The 24,056-nt window shown below is 41.1% G+C and overlaps 1 protein-coding gene and 1 pseudogene across 1 annotated transcript; one reads left to right on the top strand and one right to left on the bottom strand.

Annotated features, from left to right (window-relative positions):
• Positions 1–17,512: 17,512 nt before the first annotated feature.
• On the bottom strand, positions 17,513–19,045 carry LOC136455452 (uncharacterized). Its single transcript, XM_066455472.1, has 3 exons — positions 18,241–19,045; positions 18,040–18,109; positions 17,513–17,920 (listed from the first exon to the last, which is right to left on the bottom strand). Exons 1-3 carry the CDS (start codon positions 18,993–18,995, stop codon positions 17,513–17,515), a joined length of 1,233 nt encoding a protein of 410 aa, XP_066311569.1. The 5' UTR covers positions 18,996–19,045.
• Positions 19,046–20,347: 1,302 nt separating this feature from the next.
• LOC136455451 (60 kDa jasmonate-induced protein-like) lies at positions 20,348–21,197 on the top strand (annotated as a pseudogene).
• Positions 21,198–24,056: the final 2,859 nt, after the last annotated feature.

The raw sequence follows: 24,056 nt of genomic DNA, 5'->3' as shown, positions 1-24,056 counted from the left end.
GGTTCGCCGGGGCCTAGCGAGCGGAGGTGCTGGGGCCGGCGGACGCGGGTGCTGTGGCCATGGGGGGCGTTGGGCATGCAGCATGCTCGTAGCGGGCGTGGGGCGGACGCGATGGGCTGCGGGGCGATCTGGGGGCGTGTGGAATGGACCGGGGGGCGTGCGGACTGGGAAGTGGCATGCGGTACTGGGAAGGGCATGTGCTAGGGGAGTGCGGACTGGGAAGCGGACCAGGGGGTCGAGTGCTGACGGGCATGCGGACGCTAGCGTCTGGATCAAACGTTCGGGCGCTAGCAGTTCCGCAAGTCTTTCTCGAACAAACTATAGAACCATGTCTTATGCTCTAGTGAGCTACTAATCTGATGTCTGCTGACTATGCCATGTAATGTATCATTATTATTGTTTCACTACCACACAAATGATTTTCTTTGCAAAGGAGAAATTTTTTAGTAAAAAAGGCGACTCTATCAAAATTCAGCTCTCAAAGTAGTTCTTGAGCTAAAAATCGATTTTAGAGACGACTGAGATTTACAGCGGCCTCTAAAATACTTTTATCTTTAGATACAGTTTATGTGGTGATAGATCTTGGTTTGTCGCATTAGCTAAATAACTAAGCTCTAGTTTTCTGTGTGAGGAGTGAGGACTGGGCCGAGCACACGCTGTCGCCCTCGTCTCTTCCCTGCATGTGCCCGGTGGCCCATGATCCATGAATCACGATTACAGCCTTTCGTTGTCGGAGTTGACGATGGATGGATCAATATTTTCCAACTTCCGTGCGGGCCGGCAACAGCTGGCCGGGGGAGCCATCACATCCATGTCATCAAAGTTGCTAGATGCTGCTAGTCTGTGTCAAATGGGTACATATAAGAAAATCAAGTGCAAGCTGCTCGTGCGTGAATCACGTTGTTACTCATAATAATCACCGCGTCGCTAGGTACTTGTCCGTCCCATCTCGCGACTAATTATTTATATATCTAGATACAGTGTATATCTAAGTGTATAAAAAACTTATATATCTAGAAAAGCTAAAATATCTTATAGTTCAAAATATAAAAGAAGATAATATAAGCTACGCGCTCTCTGCTCCATACGGGTTTCCCTATATTTATGTGAACCATCTTGCTAGTTATATATACATAAAGGATTAGCATATATCATATATATAGTCTTGTTAGGTAGAGCGTTCAGGAAAAAAGTTTTTCTCAGAAGTTATACAAGGTGGAGGAAAAGATCTAATTCAGTTCCTACGTTTTAGTATAAACTAGGATACTGTTCATGCGTTACATCAGGATAAGATTAAGATCTTTACACACAATCTTTACTTTTTTCTAAATCTGAACAAACTTCTTGTAAATTTAAACAACATTTCTAGGCGTTCTCGAATAGGCCTAGGGATCAAATTGATTATAGAAACACAATTACAACATCTTTACTATTGTGAGGATCTCCAACAATTCCTTAAAAATAGTTCCAAAAAATGGTTTTTGAAAGATCGCTAAAATTTATTGAGAAAAAAAAAACTCATATACACCAACGATTCCCAGAACTTGTTAAAAAACAAATCAAATTGCTGCCACTTCATTTTTGTATGGACCATTTCTTGGTGGGCTGATTCAGGTTTAGGTTAAGTAGGGTTTACAAATCTATATAGAAAGCAAATAAGCAAGCGGAGTCATTGACGCTCGCAGACCTTCTCCATTCACCCGCACGACGGACATCTCTCGGCGTCGCTGCTTCGGCTTGTGCTCGGCGACGACGTCGCATCGGATGGTCAGCACAGCGAGCCAAGCGGCGTTACCGAGTTCTCGGCGCAACAGGCGGCTAGCTGCTCTGCTCGTGCTCAGCGACATCACGTCCGGTCCGGTGGCCCATGCGGCGAGGCGAGCGGTGCCTCTAGCAACCCACTTCCCCACGTGCGCCCCTTCCTCCAGGCGTTGGCTCTGTGATCTGATCATCATCTTGAACTGAACCTCATTAATCGAGCATGAACGCATGAGCTCTGAAGACTTCATATTGACGTTGACACACGTGGATCTGATCTTCGTATCGCAATCGGATAGGATGTGGACTCGTGAGCTTCAAGTGGAGGATGATTCGTATCGGACATAGACGTGGACAAGTGAGTAGGGATCAGACTTGGCATCACCGGGTAGACGATGATATTTGAGTCTTTTTAGGTGTAAAAAGATATTATGGGTGTGGTGGAAACAAACATGGCTAGAAGAAGTTATAAAAAGTGTATTATAACCTTGGCTTATTTTGATCACAACAGCTTTACTAAACAGACACCAATACTTTATACTCGTATGGCTAACAACCTATACGGGTGAAGTGTAACCCATTTCGTCATTTGCTTCATCTGGTATTCTGGTTCGTCACGCTCAGTTTGTGGGCTTCAATTCTATAGGCCCTTATGGGCCATTTAGTTATTTTGATTTTATTGGGCCTTCCGTTTTATTCTATTTCGGACTCGCAGGATTGTAGCCCCTTTTATGTATAAAAATATCAAATGTCTATACTACTCTATTAAAATTAGTGTTTTTGATAGCAATTCAAGTTACATTTAGTTCCTCAGTTTTAGCTATGGTGTACTATGTACGTGCTTGTGCTTATGCAAGCATGGATATTGTGTTGATGAGGGTGACTGTGGTGATGAGGGTGGATCTAGCGTGGGTGCTAGGGGTTCTTAAGCGCCCCCCATTGGACTCCATGGAATGAAGAGAGAAGAAAGTGAAAGAGTAAGAGGGAAGAAGAGGGAGATGAGCACCTCTTGGACTTTAACTCTGCATCCGCTCTTGGCGGTGATGCCGGTGGCTGGACTAGTGCCACCAACAGCATTCCTGATGGTGAAGTCGTTGGAGCACCAGTTCTCACGCTAGAGAACATTTAGCACCAAAAGGCGTAAACTTGGAGATCCTGATACAATTAGATATTGCACGGAATGTGAAGAGTGGCGTGTTGGATGCACATACAATGCAGGGACTGGCATCGGTTCATGCAGATGCAGTTCTCTTTACTTAGAACCGTCGATCACTACACTGGTTGGTAAGTCTACTATGGTGTACTACAAGTACAAGCTTGGTTGTGTTGACCTGTGGTAAACTAGGCATGTCATTTTGTAGGGCTTTTGACAAAGTAATTTTGATAGGATGGATAGATTGTTTTAAAAAAATGTATTGGAATTCATTGGCTTGAAACTGCTACCGTGTAAACCATATGCCCTACTTGACCCGCGTGAAGCTGGGCAACCCACGAAAAACTTTCACTTAGTTCAACCGGCAGTGGTACTACGTGAGTGTCTTGCACACCATGCTCTAGTTGCCTAACATCAAATGGAATTGTATGCTCCTTTCACATCCTGGTGAGGTCTTCTATGTTGAGTTACATTTTAAACAAAAAAATGTAGAGATAGAATTATTATTATTATTTGATTACAAGGGCAATCGTAGGAATGGATCTTAAGGGGCTCATCTCCCTTCTTCTTCCTATAACTTTCCTTCCTTCTTCCCCTCTCTCCCCCTTCCTGTTAAATCCATGGAGCTTTGACGAGTAGGGGGGCTTGAGCCCCCATAACCACTACGTTGGATCTGACCCGGTTGATTAGGTAACTACTTCTTGTTTGATAACTAGTAAGTTTGTTGTCATGCGACGCTGGTTAGTCATGGACATCACCTGTTTTTGCATGTTCAAATGACTGGTGCCAAGCTTCCACCAGAGGCGGGTTGGCTTCCTGTGACTCCTCAAACCACCATAACAGATGCTGCAGCTACAATATTGCTTATGGAAGTGGAGAAACGACCATTGCATACTATGTATCTGACGATATCCATTTAAAGATCATCAGTGAAAATACAGTGGGCTTTTGTTCTCCTTTTTTATTTGGTAAGTCAAATTGTTTTGTAAGTCTATATTTTTTAATATAGCATTGGATGGGCTTCCTAACTTTTTTCTTTTCGAACACAATTGTAGCAACTTTATTCTAGCTCTGCCCTTGATCCCAGTAGATCTCGCATTGATCAAGCTCATCCTCCCGATAGCTCCGTCTATAGATGCATTGTTGTGATCACCGACTCGTAACCGACTCTGAGCGCAACGACATACAAACAATAAGGTCATCATCTACACTAGATGTAGAGTACCTTGTATCTAAATTAGTAGATATCTTGGCTTGCCCATGAAACATCATTGAAGCACTTTGGATAACGCCCACACACTTTTTCCCTTGCCATGCTCCATGCCTCGCCATCTCAACATGTCATCTCGCTATAGCTCTATGCTCAACAACGAATTGCTCTTTCTTATGTTTCTGGTCAGAAAGTCTTGCATCATTATTAACACATATGAACGGTAAACAGCTAAACAAAAATTGCAATTTAGAGGAATAAGTACCAGCGCATCATCATTAACACATATGAAAGTTCCAGCAGCCAATATTACGAATAAATGTTGTATTTGTACTGTTCTTGTTCTTTATCAATAAATGTTGTAGGGGTGCAAACCCCTCCGGTTTCTTAAAAAAAATAACAGCTTTACCGAACAGCGACCATAGTACTCTGTACTATGGCTAAACAATCTGTAGGGTGATGCCCATTTGGCCATTTGTTTCATATGTTTCTTGTCACACCATGCTCTAGTTGCCTAACATCAAATGGAATTGTATGCTCCTTTCACATCCTGGTGAGGTCTTCTATGTTGAGTTACATTTTAAACAAAAAAATGTAGAGATAGAATTATTATTATTATTTGATTACAAGGGCAATCATAGGAATGGATCTTAAGGGGCTCATCTCCCTTCTTCTTCCTATAACTTTCCTTCCTTCTTCCCCTCTCTCCCCCTTCCTGTTAAATCCATGGAGCTTTGACGAGTAGGGGGGCTTGAGCCCCCATAACCACTACGTTGGATCTGACCTGGTTGATTAGGTAACTACTTCTTGTTTGATAACTAGTAAGTTTGTTGTCATACAACGCTGGTTAGTCATGGACATCACCTGTTTTTGCATGTTCATGGACATCACCCGATCCGTGGCACAGCAGAGCCGAATAAAACCGACCATCGTTGCCCGTGTCCGCTAGTGGCCGAGCAGCCGCCATTGCCCGAGCAGCGCAGCAAGGCCGCCTGGCCGCCGCGTCTGCCCGAGCTAGCCCGTCGCCGAGCACGCCGGCCGCCGCGACCACGTCCACCCGCGCCAGCCATCCCGCCGTCGAGCACGGCACGATCGTCGGCTGCCTGGTGCGGCTGCCGAGCCCCCACGTTGGCCGCCGAGCCCCCACGCCGGCGCGCCACCCCCTCCGGCCACGCACGGCGGCTGCCCGCCAAGGACTGCGCCCGCGTCTCCCGGCCGGGTCTAGTGCGCTGCAGCGAGGTACTCCCCTAATATGTAGTAAAATTATTAAAGTATAGTTAGTAGAGTTAGTAAAGTTATTTAGTTTAATTAGTTTAGGTAATATAGTAAGTTAGTATATGTAGTAAAGTTAGGTAGTTTAGTTAGTACAGTTATTGAGTCTAGTTATATATTGGATTTAGTCTAATTAGTTGTTGTAGTTAGCCTGTTATAGATGTTAATATTAGATTAGTTAGTACAATTATAGTTAGAATATGTATTAATATTACTATGGACATTACGTACGACGATTTCGATGACTTGATGAAGTTTCTTGAAATGCTTTTCCAGATGGATTGTTGTGTTAGAGTTTTGTATGGAGGAAGTGTTAGGAGAAAAGATGGTATGTTTGAGAATATGGAAGAAGAATTGGAATGGTTTGATGAACCTCTTAACTTCAACGACCTTTGTGTTCGTTTGGATGCAAAGTTTGATGGTGATTTCACACTGAAGGGGAGATTTGATACTGGGAAGACTACGGCACACTATGTCCTCATGCCCTTACGCGACCCTGCTCACTGGTCCCGCTACACTAGGGATCTCCAAGGTTCCAATATGCCTATGGCGGAGGTGGTGGTGGAGAATGGGTATAGGATGCAGGGTGTTCAGGACGGCCCGTCCATTGACGGTGTTGGAGGCAATGGGCAAGAATTGGGGGTCGAAGGGGAAGCAACTCAGGGTAATATGGATTTGGATGGTCAATTGATGTAGGAGTAGTTTCATTCAACTGCAGTAGGTTGTATAAGCAATGACTAGTAGAGAAACGACTTTTGATCCACATCAAAATTTGGCTTTAGTCCCGGTATTTTTCGCGCCCGGGACTAGAGAAACCTTTAGTCCTGGTTGGTAGCTCCAACCAGAACTAAAGGTCCCTACCCAACGGCTACTGTGGTAGGCTTTTCCTACAAGGGACTTTTAGTCCCGATTGAAGCTACCAACCGGGACTAAAGGTTAACTTTTACTCCCGGTTGGTCCCTCCAACCGGGAGTAAAAGTCTACTCCCGGTGGGAGGCTCCGTCCAAGACTAGAAAGGGACCTTTAGTTCTGGTTGCTATCTCTAATTGGGACTAAAGATCCCCTCCTATATACCCCTTCTTCCTCTCCGAGCCTGAGCCACTTCGAGCTCAGTGTTCTTGCTTCATCGCCGGCCTCTCTTCTTCCTCATCGCCGGTAATCACAAGATTTCTTCGATTCCTCCATCGATTCTTCGGTTCTAAAGGTGACCAACTTTATACTCTTATGTTTCATCAGTAGCATATCTCATTTTGTGGACTAGATATATGTGTTTTTTATGGTGGATTTTTTATTTGTAAGCCATTTAAGCTCAAAATCACTTTAAAGTTTGCATATTTGGATGAAGAAAGGTTAAAGTAGTTATTCAAAACTAGTATTCAACTTTCATTTCTAGCATGCATAGCACACTTCATGGTTTAGAGATATAGAGAATTTTAGAGTTTTTTTAATTTTATTTGTTTATAAAATGAGAAATTTATATTATATTAAAAATGAGTATAGAGAGTAGATGGCAACTGCTTCTGGGTCCTCGGCCTCTCATCTAGTTCCAAAGCGACAAAGGCTGGACCTCCCTCTCATTGCATGCAGTAAGTGTGAGGAGAAGATTGTGATGGAGTACCGGGTGAGGAAGGAGTGTCCCTACAAGGGCCGTATCTTCTACAAGTGTCCGGATCGCAATGTGAGTTATTTTGTCGCATTTAATGATTATGGTTAATTTATACTTATTTTCATGATAATTATGATTAAAGTTCTAATTGTTTTAATTTCAGTGGGATGGCACTGGATGTTTAGGCTGGTTCTAGGAGGAAGAGTATGTTGAACACGTGCAAAACTCTCTTGCACAGGCGGCTACGGCAGCTGATGAGGCAGTGATCTTGCGGAAGAAGCCCATAGATGTTGAACAAACATATGATCTGTCTGTTTTAGTTGGGATTGGTCGTGAAATCCTTATGCTGCTAAAGTGCATTTTAGCTTTAGTTTTTTTAGTGGTAGTTGGGATTGTCTACATTGTAGCGAGACTTTCATAAATTAATACCTTGTGTGGTGGCATGCATGTCATAATTAACTAATTATGTTCTAGGTTTTAATATGGTATGTATGTCATGTAATGCAGATGAGTCGACATTGGATGTATAATGCTGATCGCCGCTCCCAAGAGTTTATTGAGGGCGTGCATTCTTTCTTACATGTGGCCGAGGCAAACAAACACAATGGTTTCATGTGCTGCCCATGTGCCATATGTAAGAATTTGAAGGAATGTGCTAGCTCAAGGAGTCTTTATTCACACTTGTTGAAGTCGGGTTTCATGCCAAACTATATTTGTTGGACGAAGCACGGAGAAACCGGGGTTGTAATGGAAGAAGGTGAAGAAGAACAATGGGACGATAATGACATTATTGCTGAATATGGTGCCTTCAATGATACTGCAATGGGGGAAGCTGAAGAAGAGGTAGGGGCAGAAGATGAGCCCGCTGATGATCTTGGTCAGGCTATTCATGACGCACAAAGAGAATGCGAAAGTAAAAAGGAGAAGATCAAGTTCGAGCGCATACTAGAGGATCACAAGAAATTGCTATACCCAACTTGTGATGTGGGGCAGAAAAAGTTGGGTACCACACTGGAATTGCTGTAATAGAAGGCAAAGAATGGTGTATCTAACAAGGGATTTGGGAAGTTACTAAAAATCCAAAAGAAGATGCTTTCGAAGGATAACGAATTGCCCATCACTATGTACGAAGCAGAACAGGTAGTCTACCCTTTGGGATTAGAAATCCAGAAGATACATACATGTCCTAATGACTGCATCCTCTACCATGGTGAGGAGTATGAGAAGTTAGATGCATGCCCAGAATGTCATACATCGCGGTATAAGATCAGGCGAGATGACCCTGGTGATGTTGAGGGCGAACATCCCATGAAGAAAATCCCTGCCAAGATTATGTGGTATGCTCCTATAATACCACGCTTGAAACGTCTATTCAGAAACAAAGACCATACAAAGTTATTGCGATGGCATAAAAAAGACCGTAAGGTAGACAATATGTTGAGACACCCTGCTGATGGGTCCTAGTGGAGAGCAATCGATAGAGAATTTCCGGAGTTTGCAAATGACGCAAGAAACTTAAGGTTTGCTTTAAGTATTGATGGTATGAATCCTTTTGGGGAGCAGAGCAGTAGTCATAGCACTTGACCTGTTACTCTATGTATCTACAACCTTCCTCCCTGGTTATGCATGAAGCGTAAGTTTATTATGATGCTAGTGCTCATCCAAGGCCTAAGGCAACCTGGCAATGACATCGATGTGTACCTGAGGCCACTAGTTGAAGAACTTCTACTTTTGTGAAATAGACCAGGTGTATGTATGTGGGATGAGCACAAACAGGAGTACTTTGACCTACGAGCATTGTTGTTCGTAACAATCAATGATTGGCCCGCTCTAAGTAATCTTTTAGGATAATCAAACAAGGGATATAATGCATGCACGCACTGTTTCGATGACATTAAAGGTATATTCTTGAAAAAATGTCAAATGGTCGTGTACCTTGGCCATCGTCGATTTCTTCCTGCGAATCACCCCCTAAGAAAGAAAGGCAAGCATTTTAAAGGTAAGGCAGACCACCAGACTAAGCCGGATAACCGAACTGGTGAGGATGTACTCAATATGGTCAAGGATGTGAAAGTAGTATTTGGAAAGGCACATGGCAGCGAACCTGTTCTGAACGATGCCGACGGTCACGCACCCATGTGGAAGAAGTCCATATTTTGGGAGCTACCCTATTAGCAAGTCCTAGAGGTCCGTATCACGATCAACTTGATGCACCTAACGAAGAATCTTTGTGTGAACCTGCTAGGCTTCATGGGTGTGTATGGGAAGCCTAAGGACACACTTGAAGCATGACAAGACCTGTGGTGTTTGAAAGAAAGAGACAACCTACATCTAAAGAAGACAGATGATGGACACCATTATTTAAGTTCTGCCAGCTACACTCTTAGCAAAGAAGAGAAGGAAAGCATGTTTGAATGCCTAGCAAGCATCAAGGTACCATCTGGATTCTCCTCGAATATAAAGGGTATAATAAATGTGCCAGAGAAAAAATTACTAAACTTAAAGTCCCATGACTACCATGTGCACATGACGCAATTGCTTCTAGTTGCATTAAGAGAAATTTTACCTCCAAATGTACGTCTAGCCACCGTGAAGCTATGTGCATTCCTTAATGCAATTTCTCAGAAGACAATCGATCCAATGGATCTAGCTAAACTATAGAATGATATGGTTCAATGTCTTGCCAGCTTTGAGTTGGTATTCCCTCCTTCCTTCTTTAATATCATGACACACCTCCTAGTTCACCTGGTCAAGGAGATTAGCATTCTCAGTCCTATGTTTCTACACAACATGTTCCCCTTTGAGAGGTTCATGGGAGTCCTAAAGAAATATGTTCACAATCGTGCTTGGCCAGAAGGAAGCATCGCCAAGGGCTATAGAACAGAGGAGGTCATTGAGTTTTGTGTTGACTTTATTCCCGACCTTGACCCGATTAGTATTCCTGAATCGTGACACGAGAGGAGACTAAGTGGAAAGGGGACATTAGGGAAGAAACCATATATTGGTACATAGGACAATTATTTTAATAAAGCACACTACACAGTTCTGCAAAACTCCTCCTTGGTGGATCCGTATATTGAGACAGATAAAGAGTTGCTCCGATCCGAGTTTCTAGAGAAGTCTGAAGCTTGGATTACGCGTCAGCACATAAAAACTTTCAGCGACTAGTTGCGAAAAGAATGTTAGGGTGATGAGAGTATTGATGAGTAACTGTATTTGTTGGCTAGGCAGCCATCGTGGCATATCCTCATATACAAAGGGTACGAGATAAATGAGAATATATTTTACACAGTAGCCCAAGATAAAAGGAGCACCAACCAAAATAGTGGTGTCCGCATAGATGCCACCGACCCTAATGAAAATAAGCAAACATATTATGGCCGCATAGAGGAAATATGGAAACTAAACTATGCACCTACTTTTAAGGTACCTTTGTTCAAGTGCCAATGGGTAAAGGCGAATGGAGGCGGGGTAGCAGTCGACAACCAGTATGGAATGACAACCATGGACCTCAACAATATTGGGTATAAAGACAAACCGTTCGTCCTTGCTAAGGATGTGAATCAGATGTTCTATGTCAAGGACATGTCTATAAAACCGAAGAGAGGGAAAAACAACAACGACCCAATCAATGAGCCAAAGCGCCACATAGTTCTTTCAGGGAAAAGAAACATCGTCGGAATTAAAGACAAGTCAAACCTATCAGAAAATTATGAAAAGGATGACCGAATTCCATCTTTCACAGTGAATAAAGACCTAAGCATCCAGTTAAATGATGAGGACACACCACGGTTACGACGCGATCATAACCAAGGGATATACGTTAAGAAGTTTACTACTATGCCTGCTTGATATATATAGTGACGTTTAATAGTGTGTATTAGAGGTATTATGTAATAATTGTGAATTCAGATATGTTTATTATGTGTTTCCTTTTTTCCTATGTTCATATTAAATTTGTGTTTGATGGTGAAATTTCCGTGTCGCTTTTGGACAATGAGTGATGAAAAAAATGAAAAGATTTACGTTAAAATGATGTGAAAACAAATTTCCAATCGAAAACAAAAGTTTTAATGATTTAAATTAAACACTACATTTTTGCATTAATGAAATAGTAATTATTAATGACATTATGTTTCAATATTTATAAGAAAAAACAAAAAACTTTAGGTCACACAATTTTTCTGTGTGCAATAAAGCAAAAGTAAATCCATATTCTTTTAAAACAATTTTATGCCTTGTATTTAATTTACTGTGCAATTAACAAGACTTTAACATTTTATAGAAAGAAATATATAAAAAACAAATGGAGCTTGAAACGGGCGGTAAGTGAAACTGCAGCCCAACTTTAGTCCTAGGTAGATCTACCACCCGGGACTAAAGGTGGGTTGCATTTTTTGCGGCCTGCCAAAATACACCTTTAGTCCTGGCTCGTAATACCAGCCGGGACTAAAGGTCTTTTAGTTCCGGGCGTTTATAGGAGCCAGGACTAAAGGTCCCTCTCCTATATAAGGTGGTCATTTCTTCTTCCTCCTCACTCTTCGTCTTCGTCGCCCATCGCCACTGCCGCTGCCACTGCCCTCGTCACTGTCGCCCGTGGCCACCTCTTCGACGCCGCGCGGCTCCCGCCGCCGCAGAACCCCGTGCACCTCCTCTGCGACGACCGGTCAGCCGCCCCAACGTCGGCCGCCCCGCGCGCCACCAACGCCGTCGGCCCGTACTGTGTATTGATATATATAAATTTGTTATATATATATATATATATATTAGAGAGTTATAAATTTGTATTGTTATATATATATATATTAGAGAGTTATAAATTTGTATATTTATATATATAAATTTGTTATACATCTATATTAGAGAGTTATAAATTTATATTGTTATATAGCTAAATTTGTTATACATATATATTAGAGTTATAAATTTATATTATTATATATATAAATTTGTTATACATACATATTAGAGAGCTATAAATTTGTATTGTTATATATATATATATATATATATATTTGTTATACATATTAAGAGTTTTAAATTTATATTGTTATATATATAAATTTGTTATATATATCACTTGCCAATAAATAGTTCTAGAAAATAAGAAATCAAAGTTATGCTTTGGAGACTTGAATTTTGAGTGTAGTTATGTAATTAATTTTAAACACATGACTCGATCCATTTTATAGATATATGGTTTTTATTTTTTTATAGATATATCTAGTGGTGTAAAAGCTAGATGGCTGCACCAAGAGACAACATGGATGAAGAAATGATGGATATTATCAACACCGGCACTCAATTTGCTGATGGTAACCAGCAGGATGTAGATGACAGAAGTCAATACCTGGCTCTTGAAAATAAGCAAGAAAATATTGTGCAAAAAAATACTGGTGAGGTATATATATTTATATATATATTTGAATATTATATATATATATTTGAATATCTATCATCTATTATGTGTACACATGATATTTATTTATTCTTTTTTTATACGTAGCCCTCTGGATCGACGACCACAACGGCGACAAGCAAAAATATTTGAGGCCCGAAAAAGCCATTAGAGGGGCGCTACATAATATCGGAATTCAATATCGAGACAGGCGAACCACTTGGTCCACATGCAAGAAAATTTGTGCAACACTGTGGGTACCTTGTAAGGGACAGACTTCCGATCAGTGCCCATGAATGGAAGCAAAAGATCAACGAGCCTCATGTTAGTTTTATCTCTGATCTTGATAAGAATTTAATTTGGGATGATATCTTTCAACATTTCACGTTGCAAGCGGATGATTATGATGATATCAATGATGATGAATTGAAGGATCTAGTTTGAAAGTGGGCTATGAAGAAGATGGTCACAAAATTTCAGACTTGGAAGAAATCCTTATACACGAAATACATCAAGAAGAACCTAACACCCAATTTCAATACTAGGGGCCCGCTCGCGAAGTTGAGGCCATACTGGAATAATTTTGTACAATACAAGACATCGGAAGAGGGTGAGGAATGAGTGAGAAGGAACCAAGAGAATGCTCGACAGAAGGTATACCACATGGCATGGGATCAGGTGGCTACGCGACTGCCATTCCCAAGTGGAAAAAAAAGGAAGCGAACATTCTTGCCAAGGGTATCACACCAGAATCACTCAATTGGCCCAAACGCGCGAAGAATTGGTTTTTCGCTCATGGGAAAAGACTGGACCTAGAGACCGGAAAGCTGGTTCATGGCCCAAAACTCGAAAGAGCAACACAAAGATTTTCTTATGCTCTACAAGCTAAAGCTATTGGTGCGTTCAAGCCCAATAGAGAGAAGGATGAACTGACGTATGCCATTGAGCCTGTTGAACACAGTGACCGAACGAGAGGTTTAGGACAGAACATTTCTTAGGAGCATGGTTTCCCTAACAACAAAGATACCTACAGAAGCCGGTGGAGAAGGAAGGATAAGGAGGCAGCACAGATCATCAGGTTGGAGGAATATATTCGTGAGTCACGGGAGGCGTTGCTTCAAGCACAGGAGCGCGAAAAAGACATGCAAGCTAGAATGCAGGAGGAAATCATAAAGCAAGTGCAAATAGCAATGAGTGCCTAAAGGCAGGCATTAGATCCAGGAATCAACATTAATATTAGTCCCTCTGATCAGTTGAAAAGTAGCTACGCTTCCACGGAGTTGCCAAATCAAGATGACGCAATGCTACTTTTCCCTATGGATGACATCACTGCACTGTTTACATTATGTGAGCTACATATTCCAAAAGGGAATGCCACAATCATGGTGGCTCTCGATGTTTTTTCTCCTCCAGATCCTACCAAGATACCAAGAATCCATAGGGTAATAATACCACCTAGATATGTTAGCGTCTCAGCGGATAGAGTTAACAAAGGTTTTAGTGATCTAGCTCTTGACATTCCAGGAGGTGATGGAGAGAAGACTCTAGGAGAAACAGAGAAGACATTCATACTATGGCGCAAGCGCTACATCATTATTCCCGGGGTCTCTAGTCCACCGCCGCTTCCTCAACTGCCAGACAATAGGTGCGAACAAAAGTGAACGAAATAATTTTTTCATTAATTTTCTATTGACATGCATGATTAATAATAACAATTTCTTATACCTAATTATTCTTTTTTGTACTCATACAGCAGGGCCTCCATCAACCTAAGTCCAATTATTCAATCTTTAGATCATCATAGTGCTCCGGATAATGATTATGCAACGCCGCCACCGTCGCCACCTCCAAGGAGGTCTCCAATACCTCTAAGGAGGTCTCCAATGGCTGCCCCGCCTCCCTTGATGACCAAGAAGCAGCCAGCTCCTAAGAGGTCCGCCCCGCAAACGAAGCTGTTGGCCCACCAGCCGGCAAAGAAGAAAGCCTACTCTAATCCAGTTATTCCCCAAAAACTATCTTACGAGAAAAGTAAAAAGGAATTAAATGCTGCAGTACAAAAAGATGTGAACAGTTTCTTTAAAAAAGTAAGAAAGCAACGAGAGGCGAGGGAGAACTCAGAGAAACCGTACTTCTACCTACCTCTAGATCTTCTAAGAATGAAGGTGGACCAGAAAAAGCGGGAATCTCAAAAGACCCTGCTAAAATCAGACTACGACCGCTCTCTCACCAAGTCATTTGAGGCGGCGTAGAAAAAGACTAGAGCAGGGAAAGATGTTGCACAACTCAGACAACAATCGCAACAATCAGTCCCCCCTCTTATCATTCGTAATGAATATGGTTCAAACTTAGACTTACTGGACGTCGATTTTGAGGACCTGGTTCGGTGTTATGAAGATACTGGTTTGGACCTTGCCCAAGTGCTCGCTGAAGGACCATCTGCTCCGAAAGTGGATCATTGGAAAAAATTTAAACATGGAAAGAGTCTATACAACCATGAGGCCTTAGGTGAACTGGGTACGCAAATGTACCTGCTAAACAAGTGGTACATGGTAGCGTGTGAACGGAGAGAGACGACCTTTGTTTCTGTCAGAGTTAGAAACCAGCATTACTTCCGTGGCGATGACGTTATATATGTCGAGTTTTTAAAATTACACCAACTATGCCACCTGGACTCTCTCGACAAAAGTGTCATTAGCTGCTATTGTCTGTAAGTGTGATTATTTTCTACTATTAAGTGTATATATATAAAGCTATATGTATATATATATATATAAATTATATATCCTCACACTATATTTTTATATATGCAGATATGAGATGATAGAACTCAGAAAGAGAAAGGATAATGATGTTGGTTTCGTTGATCCAAATATCGTATTCAAACACTCTAATCCCCCGCCTGAATGGAAAGCTGAACTCGAGAAAAATCTCATGAGGTTCTTAGTGAACCAACAAAACAAGGACATACTCTTCCCCTATAACTTCAAGTGAGTGTTAAATAATTAATGTCGATCATATAGATATTTGTTCAATTATTGCTTACTAGCTAAGCTATCTCCCATATATATATGTTGACTCTAGTTAATATCGATCATATTTGTGTATAAAAATATATGCAGCAATCACTGGATATTGATGGTCATCGATATGGCCAATAGTCGATTGATCATCTTAGACTCGTTAAGAAAAGAGCAAACAGAGTACCAAGACATGATAGATATTATCCAAGGATAATTTAGTCTCTCAAGCAACTATATATACCCCAATCTCTTAACTGCAACAATTATTAAAGGCCAAATTAATTTTTTATTTTATTGGGCGCAGTGTTTGGAAAAGTTTCATTGAGAAACACCACATGAAACATTGCAAAGCGCCACTGGATTAATCGCACAAAGTAAATAGTAGCTACATTTATATATATATATAATTCAATTAACACCATGCATGCTTTTAATTCACCAGATCTTTTTTCTCGTAAGAGTGGGTTCTGAGGCAAGAACAGGGGACCAACTACTGCGGATATTATGTTTGCGAGTTCATCATAGCGTACTCAAAAAGAACTCCTGAAGAGATCCTCAAAGTATGTTATATAAATATATTCATATATTCATAATTTCTTTTATTGCTCATATATATAAGTAATCACGTGACCAACATATATATTAATACTTATGGTTGAAGGAAAAAGTCATACGACGTGACCAACCGAAAGCAATTCAAGAGACCATAGCAGGATTTCTTAATGACCAGGTCTTAAATCCCGCCGACGAGTTCTACAATGACATGAACGAAACATAAAAGCCAAACCAGATGGAGTGAATTTGTTATCCCAAGGATACGATAGAATATACAATGCAAGCTTTATATATATATATATATATATATATATATATATATATACATATTATATGTACATAAAATAGCGTACAATATATGTATATGCATGTAATATATACGTTAGTTTCATACTTTAGTTTGTATAAAATGTGCGAATATTATAAGCGTGTAGAATACGTATATTATTAGCAGCGTAGAATGCGTATTCGAAAACCTATTCGAAAACCAAAACGAATCATCAATTGAAAATAGAAACAAAAAAGAAAAGAAAAAAAGAAAACCTTTAGTCCCGGTTGGTAATACCAACCGGGACTAAAGGGCCGGCCCATGTGGCCAGATCGGGAGGCCTCTTTAGCACCGGTTGGTATTATCAATCAGGACTAAAGGTGGACCTTTAGTCCTGAGCGAAAAACCGGGACTAAAAGATGTGCCCTTTAGTCCCGGATTCGTGCTCCCGGTTGGGAAACCGGGACTGAAGGGGTTTCTCAACTGGGAGTACAGCTTGTTTCTGTCCTGGTGGTAGAAAATTCATTTGGTTCAGTAACAATATTGTGAGAAAAAAGAGAAAATCTACACATTTTCTGCACTTTTTTGCAAAGGGACAATTTGCACGGCCTGCACTTCTTTTTTGATTTATAATGTGCACATGATGTGCTCACACATTGCTGAAAGAAAATTTTCACCTCATCTAGTTGCTAAAGAAAAGACTCTCCTACTATTATTTTGTTGGTCTAATTTCCATTACCAATCGGAGTGCTCATTCTTGCCACGCTCATTAGCAAGAAATGCATCGTGTTACTGAACACAATCATTAGGAAGAAATGCGTCATGTTACTGGAACACACTCATTAGGAAGTAATGTGTCGTGTTATTGGAAATCTTGTTTGCTGTCTTGTGCTGTGACTATTTCACCTACAACTACTCAGTGCTGCTTTTGAGTTTCGACTCTAATGGTATGATGTTAGGGAATCTTACTCAATTTATCTAGAGTTTTTTTGAAGAAAGAAAAATCTGTGTTAGTTATCTTTGGTGACTATCTTTTCATCTGTTGAAAGAGGACATCGCGCATATTATCATATCACCACAAAAAAAAAACATGATGTGAAGATCTATATATAATGATAAAACCAGAGTTGGAGACCCGAACAAGTGGGGAGGAATCAATTGTTACATTTATATGGGCTAATAAGCTACTAATAAAGTAGAAAGATATATATAGTCTGCTCCAAAATAAACAATAATAATTGATGCCAAACTGAACCTGCCTTTGATATTAGGCTATGCTTTATTCTTTTCAGATAACTCCCCCATCCAGCATGGTGTGTATGGGAATGCGTCTTCCATTTGAGGTATATTTATGGTGCCTAAATCTTGAACCTTTGAGTTGTTCAAATGATAAGATATTACCCTATTTGATATGAAAAGGAAGGAAATGTCTTTGTAAGGATGAAAACCAAGGAAATCTATTGAACCCGTCTTGTCATTGGTCTCGGTTTCAAGGACGGTAACAGCATTATCAAAGTCCCATTCAGCAAACTCCTCCTCTTGTGCAGTAGGTTGTGCTTCCTTCTCCTCATAGTTAAGGATCCATGGTCCGTCGACGCCGTATTCAGCATCAATATGACGGGCGAAATTCAGCGTTGCTTGAAGGCTGACGTTACACTTGAGCACCCACTCTGTCTGACTCTGACCAGAAAATTCAGTGAGCAACCAAACTTGAAATTGGGGGCCATCCAAATCAAGGATCGCATAGTATACCCCTTTCTCTGATTTTCCTAAATAAGAAGAAGCATCGCAATGACAACTAGTTTTAGTTTTGCTCCCTGCTGCTGGCGGTGGTTAATCATTTGGTACTTGTCATCGGACAAAGATAGTCTGAAAATCAATTAATTAAAGATGAGACAGTAGATCATGCAACGTCATTGAATTAATTAATTGAAGGCATGCATGCATGGATTAGGGACCTGCAGGGTAATTGACATAACATAATTAACATACATATATACCTCATGATGGAATCATTTGGACAATGCACATAAAGTGATCTCCGGAAATAGACGGTCTTGTGTTTACTGCTGGATTCGTCGATGTGCATATCGGCGATGGTCCCAACAGCCTCCCCTCCTTGGCGGCGAACAAAGGACCTCTCCTCCCACCTCCATTCTTTGGTGGAGGAGGAGAAGACATACACAGTGTATGACGATGGCGGCCATTCTTGCTGAAAGTCGTCGTCTTCGAAGATGCGACTGCTGCTACCATCGTTGTGGTTGTAAACATAACCAGAACCAGGTAAGGTGATAAGAAACACCTCATAGTGATTAGGCGACACCATGGGATCGTATACAAGGGCAAAGCAGTGGCGGCTATACGACGGAGACAAGTCATTCAGGTGTTGTGGTACGGGAGGCCAGGTGGCCCATTGTCGTGTGGCAGGGTTAACCACCATCTCGTAATGCAAGAGGAGACCATTGCAGTGATCCATGGCTATCGGAGAGACGTCATCGTCGTCGAAGAAGTCAAGGTGGCCGCCGGGGATTCGGCGCGCCGCCGTGGGGCGTGCGAAGAGGAACGTGCGATTGAATATGAAGTAGCTGTTGCAGAAGAAAGCCTCGACGCGAAGAGGGAGGAGGTCAGTGAGCAGGAGGCGTCGGGCGTCGATGATGGAGCACCAGTGCTTGCGGACACAACGTGACGCCGCTAGGCTGCTGGGAGGGAGGCGGCCCAGGACATTGGCCAGCATGTCGTCAGGTAACTGCTCCATCGATAGATCTCCAAGTCCAGTGGATTGGATCGTATCGGAGAGGTGAGGGGCTAGGTGTGGCGGCTGGAGAATGAAGATGCGTATAGCATACGAGGGAGATGGAGGCATACAGATGCAGTGCAGCCGGGCGGCGCGGCATACAGATCGATGCGCAGTCGTTGGTCGCTTGGCAACCAAAGGATAGCTAGAGACAGAGTCGTCCGATATGCATGCATCCCACCGTTGAGATGAGATGATAGATCTGCGCGCTGCGCATGCGTTTCCTCCTGCGATCCATCCGGCCCTCAATTCATGGATCATGCATCCCATATGCATGCGGCCGGGCCGCCGGCATATATGAATCATGCATTCATGCTCGATCATGCATATGGTGTGTCGATCGGCATATATGCAACCTGTTGTGCAAGCGGCGGTATATATATATATATATATATATATATATATATATATATATATATATATATATATATATATATATATATATATATATATATATATATATATATATATATATATAGGGAGAGGCTATTCAGTAGCCGGCTACAAAATAAGTTATTCTGTAGCCACCTCCATTTACCATAATTTTATACACTAATTTACGATAATGTTAATACATATTTACGATAGTTGGGTTACTATAACACATGGGGATATTTACCATAACGTTATATTAAACCACTTAGTAAGGAGTTACTATAATCTCGTAAAATAACATAGTAATTATCGTAACTCAAAAAGTGGCTACAGAATAAGTTATTCTGTAGCCAGCTACAGGATAGTAGTTCTATATATATATATATATATATATATATATATTATATATATATATATATATATATATATATAGGGAGAGGCTATTCAGTAGCCGGCTACAAAATAAGTTATTCTGTAGCCACCTCCATTTACTATAATTTTATATACTAATTTACCATAATGTCAATACATATTTATGATAGTTGGGTTACTATAACATATGGGGATATTACCATAACGTTATAGTAAACTACTTTGTAAGGAGTTACTATAATCTCGTAAATTAACATAGTAATTATCGTAACTCAAAGTGGCTACAGAATAAGTTATTTTGTAGCCAGCTATAGGATAGTAGTTCTATATATATATATATATATATATATATATATATATATATATATATATATATATATATATATATATATATATATATATATATATAATATATATATATATATCTCATAATAAGGGGAGGCAAAGGAATTATTCAAGCAACCTGTTGCGCACCTGCATGCCTGCCTGTCTGCCCTCATCGCCGGCCGGGACGGGCACATGTCCCACACCTACTCCTGGATCCGCCAATCCCAACTAAGCTAACCATGCCGCAGCGCAAGGTTTTCATATTTTTAGTGGCCTGCTTTTGCACCCTTAGCTTGGCTTTAGCAGCTCCACCTATCCACCATATCTATTTTAACCTTAAAACTCAAAAATTACCAGCATGTGTACAGCAAGCTAAAAGAGCTGCTGCAGCGCCCGAGCACGCCAAAATATAACCCCACAAATGTGATTGGAAGATTTGTCCTCGGGCAACAACGTCGCGATTTCCATGGCGAGCCGCCTGGGTGGATCTACATCCACATTGAGGGCGTTGCAAAAGAAGACAAGGTGACACTAGCCATAGCTATTGATGATCTCTATCTTATTGGCTTCAGTAATGCCACTAACCATTGGTACAAGTTTAGGGGCGGATTCCGAGGTTTACCCGTGGGAGCCATCGAGCTACCGATTAAAGAGAATTATAGAGAAATGATTGACGGAGGTCACAAGAATCTTTGGATGGTTCCTTTAGGAAAACAATCGGCCATACATGCCACCAAGGGACTTGCAAGGTACGACTCTCTGCCACAAAACAAACCCCAACTCAAAGACGGGCTGGTTAGGTGTGTGGTCATGTTTTGTGAAGCCATGCGGTTCAAAGTGTTCCGCGACACATTCTCGGGCAAGAACTGGGAGAAGGAGACCTTCATATCTGAGGACAAGGCAAAGTATGTTGTCGACTGGGGATCGCTCTCAACGCTCCTCATTCTGTGGGACCGAACCAAACACTGGGGTGTTACTAAAGGTCGATATCAGAGTCTTGCTGACAAAGTGAAAAAGAATAGTAACGTCAACGGTATGCTCGATGCTTGGAACATCGTTGATTTTCTGCTTCGCCCAACGGATATATAAATTATTAGACGTACCACGCATGCATATATGTTGTATTTGTATGTAATGGAGTATACTCTCGCGCGCCCACTTATTATTTTATTTTATATTTATATTTATATTTATATTTATATATAGATATAGACGATGAACACGTACGTACGCCATCCGACCCATTGTAAGACTTTATATTTATATTATTATTATTATTATTATTATTATTATTATATGTATGTATGTATGTAAGCTCGACCATAAAGAAATGAATAAAGTATATACATATATGTATATTCATCTTATATATTTTGTATATATGTGTGTATCCGATCAGTCCTATCCTCCTACGGAGTATTATGCAATGCAATCTACATATGTACTAGTTTTTAATTAATTTGTACTGAAGAATAATCATACATTATATATTCTATATCCTAAGTCACGGAATAATCATACATTATGTATCTTTTTTTAGCAACACATAATTTTTTTTGGGACAAGCAACACATACATTATATATCTATACTATATAAATTATCCTGCTAAGTCAAAAACCAATCTAACCAACTAAAACATTGTGCTAACAAACCAATCAGCGCAAGGTTTTAACAGCTGGCCGGAGGAGCCTTCACATCCATGTCATCAAAGTTGCTAGATGCTGCTAGTCTGTGTCAAATGGGTACATATAAGAAATCAAGTGCAAGCTGCTCGTGCGTGAATCACGTTGTTACTCATAATAATCACCGCGTCGCTAGGTACTTGTCCGTCCCATCTCGCGACTAATTATTTATATATCTAGATATAGTGTATATCTAAGTGCATCAAAAACCTATATATCTAAAAAAAGCTAAAATATTTTATAGTTTGAAACAGAAAAGAAGATAATACAAGCTATGCGCGCTCTGCTCCATTCGGGTTTCCCTATATTTATGTGAACCATCTTGCTAGTTATATATACATAAAGAATTAGCATATATCATATATATAGTCTTGTTAGGTAGAGCGTTCAGGAAAAAAGTTTTTTCTCAGAAGTTATACAAGGTGGAGGAAAGGAAAAGATATAATTCAGTTCCTACGTTTTAGTATAAACTAGGGTACTGTTCATACATTACATCAGGATAAGATTAAGATCTTTACACACAATCTTTACTTTTTTCTAAATCTGAACAAACTTCTGTAAATTTTAAACAACATTCTAGGCGTTCTCGAATAGGCCTAGGGATCAAATTGATTATAGAAACACAATTACAACATCTTTTACTATTGTGAGGATCTCCAACCATTCCTTAAAAATAGTTCCAAAAAATGGTTTTTGAAAGATCGCTAAAATTTATTGAGAGAAAAAAAACTCATATACACCAACGATTCCCAGGACTTGTTAAAAAACAAATCAAATTGCTGCCACTTCATTTTTATATGGACCATTTCTTGGTGGGCTGATTCAGGTTTAGGTTAAGGCCCCGTTCGCTTGTCTTAAAAATGGCTTGTTCGGCTTTTTTTTTCAGCCGGAACAGTGTTTTTCTCTCACAATAATTCAGCCGGAACAGTGTTTTTCAGTCACTTTCAGCCAAGTTTCAGACAGTGAACGGGGCCTAAGTAGGGTTTACAAATCTATATAGAAAGCAAATAAGCAAGCGGAGTCATTGACGCTCGCAGACCTTATCCATTCACCCGCACGACGGACATCTCTCGGCGTCGCTGCTTCGGCTTGTGCTCGGCGACGACGTCGCATCGGATGGTCAGCACAGCGAGCCAAGCGGTGTTACCGAGTTCTCGGCGCAACAGGCGGCTAGCTGCTCTGCTCGTGCTCAGCGACATCACGTCCGGTCCGGTGGCCCATGGCGGCGAGGCGAGCGGTGCCTCTAGCAACCCACTTCCCCACGTGCGCCCCTTCCTCCAGGGCGTTGGCTCTGTGATCTGATCATCAATCTTGAACTGAAACCTCGTTAATCCGAACATGTGAACGGACATGAGCTCTGAAGACTTCATATTGACGTTGACACACTTGGATCTAATCTTCGTATCGCAATCGATAGGACCGTGGACTCATGAGCTTCGGAGTGAAGGATGATTCGTATCAACGTAGACGTGGACAAGTGAGTAGGGATCGAGACTTGGCATCATCAAGTAGACGATGATATTTGAGTCTTTTAGGTGTAAAAAGATATTATGGGTGTGGTGGAAACAAACATGGCTAGAAGAAGTTATAAAAAGTGTATCATAACCTTGGCTAATTTTGATCACAACAGCTTTACTAAACATACACTAATACTTCATACTCGTATGGCTAACAACCTATACGGGTGAAGTGTAACCCATTTCGTCATTTGCTTCATCTAGTATTCTGGTTCGTCACGCTCAGTTTGTGGGCTTCGATTCTATAAGCTCTTATGGGCCATTTACGTCCTTTTAATTTTATTGGGCCTTACGTTTTATTCTATTTCGGACACGCAGGATTGTAGTCCCTTTTATGTATAAAAATATCAAATGTCTATACTACTCTATAAAATTAGTGTTTTTGATAGCAATTCAAGTTACATTTAGTTCCTCAGTTCTAGCGATGGTGTATTATGTACGTGCTTGTGCTTATGCATGGATATTGTGCTGATGAGGGCAACCGCTTTTTTTTTAATTTTAACATTTTTTGGAAACTAATTTTAAATCTAACACGGTCGGGTTTTTTTAAAACCAACACTTTTGGCCGCGCCTATTGCCCTGGCGCGGCCAAATGCCTGTGCCGCGTCATGCATGGTGGCGCGACAAAGGGCTGACGTGGCGGCAACTGAAATCGCTGACCGCTGACGGGACAGGGCCTGCCGCGCCACCGATCTTGGTGCGGCACTGGCGCGCCCTGATCCGTGGCGCGGCAGAGCCGAATAAAAC

Source organism: Miscanthus floridulus, chromosome 5, assembly GCF_019320115.1.
Source record: "Miscanthus floridulus cultivar M001 chromosome 5, ASM1932011v1, whole genome shotgun sequence".
NCBI classification, from domain to species: Eukaryota; Viridiplantae; Streptophyta; class Magnoliopsida; order Poales; family Poaceae; genus Miscanthus; species Miscanthus floridulus.
The sequence above is the reverse complement of the archived record's forward strand: the minus strand, read 5'-3'. Positions and strand labels throughout refer to the sequence as shown.

What these genes read in the sequence shown, in the direction of transcription:
- LOC136455452 (XM_066455472.1), bottom strand. Translation starts at nt 18,995, where the DNA reads ATGGAGCAGTTACCTGACGACATGCTGGCCAATGTCCTGGGCCGCCTC. An exon ending in CCAAATGATTCCATCATGAG is followed by an intron (nt 18,110 to 18,240) that starts GTATATATGTAT and finishes ATTGATTTTCAG; the next exon opens with ACTATCTTTGTCCGATGACA. An exon ending in AGGGAGCAAAACTAAAACTA is followed by an intron (nt 17,921 to 18,039) that starts GTTGTCATTGCG and finishes TTTTCTGGTCAG; the next exon opens with AGTCAGACAGAGTGGGTGCT.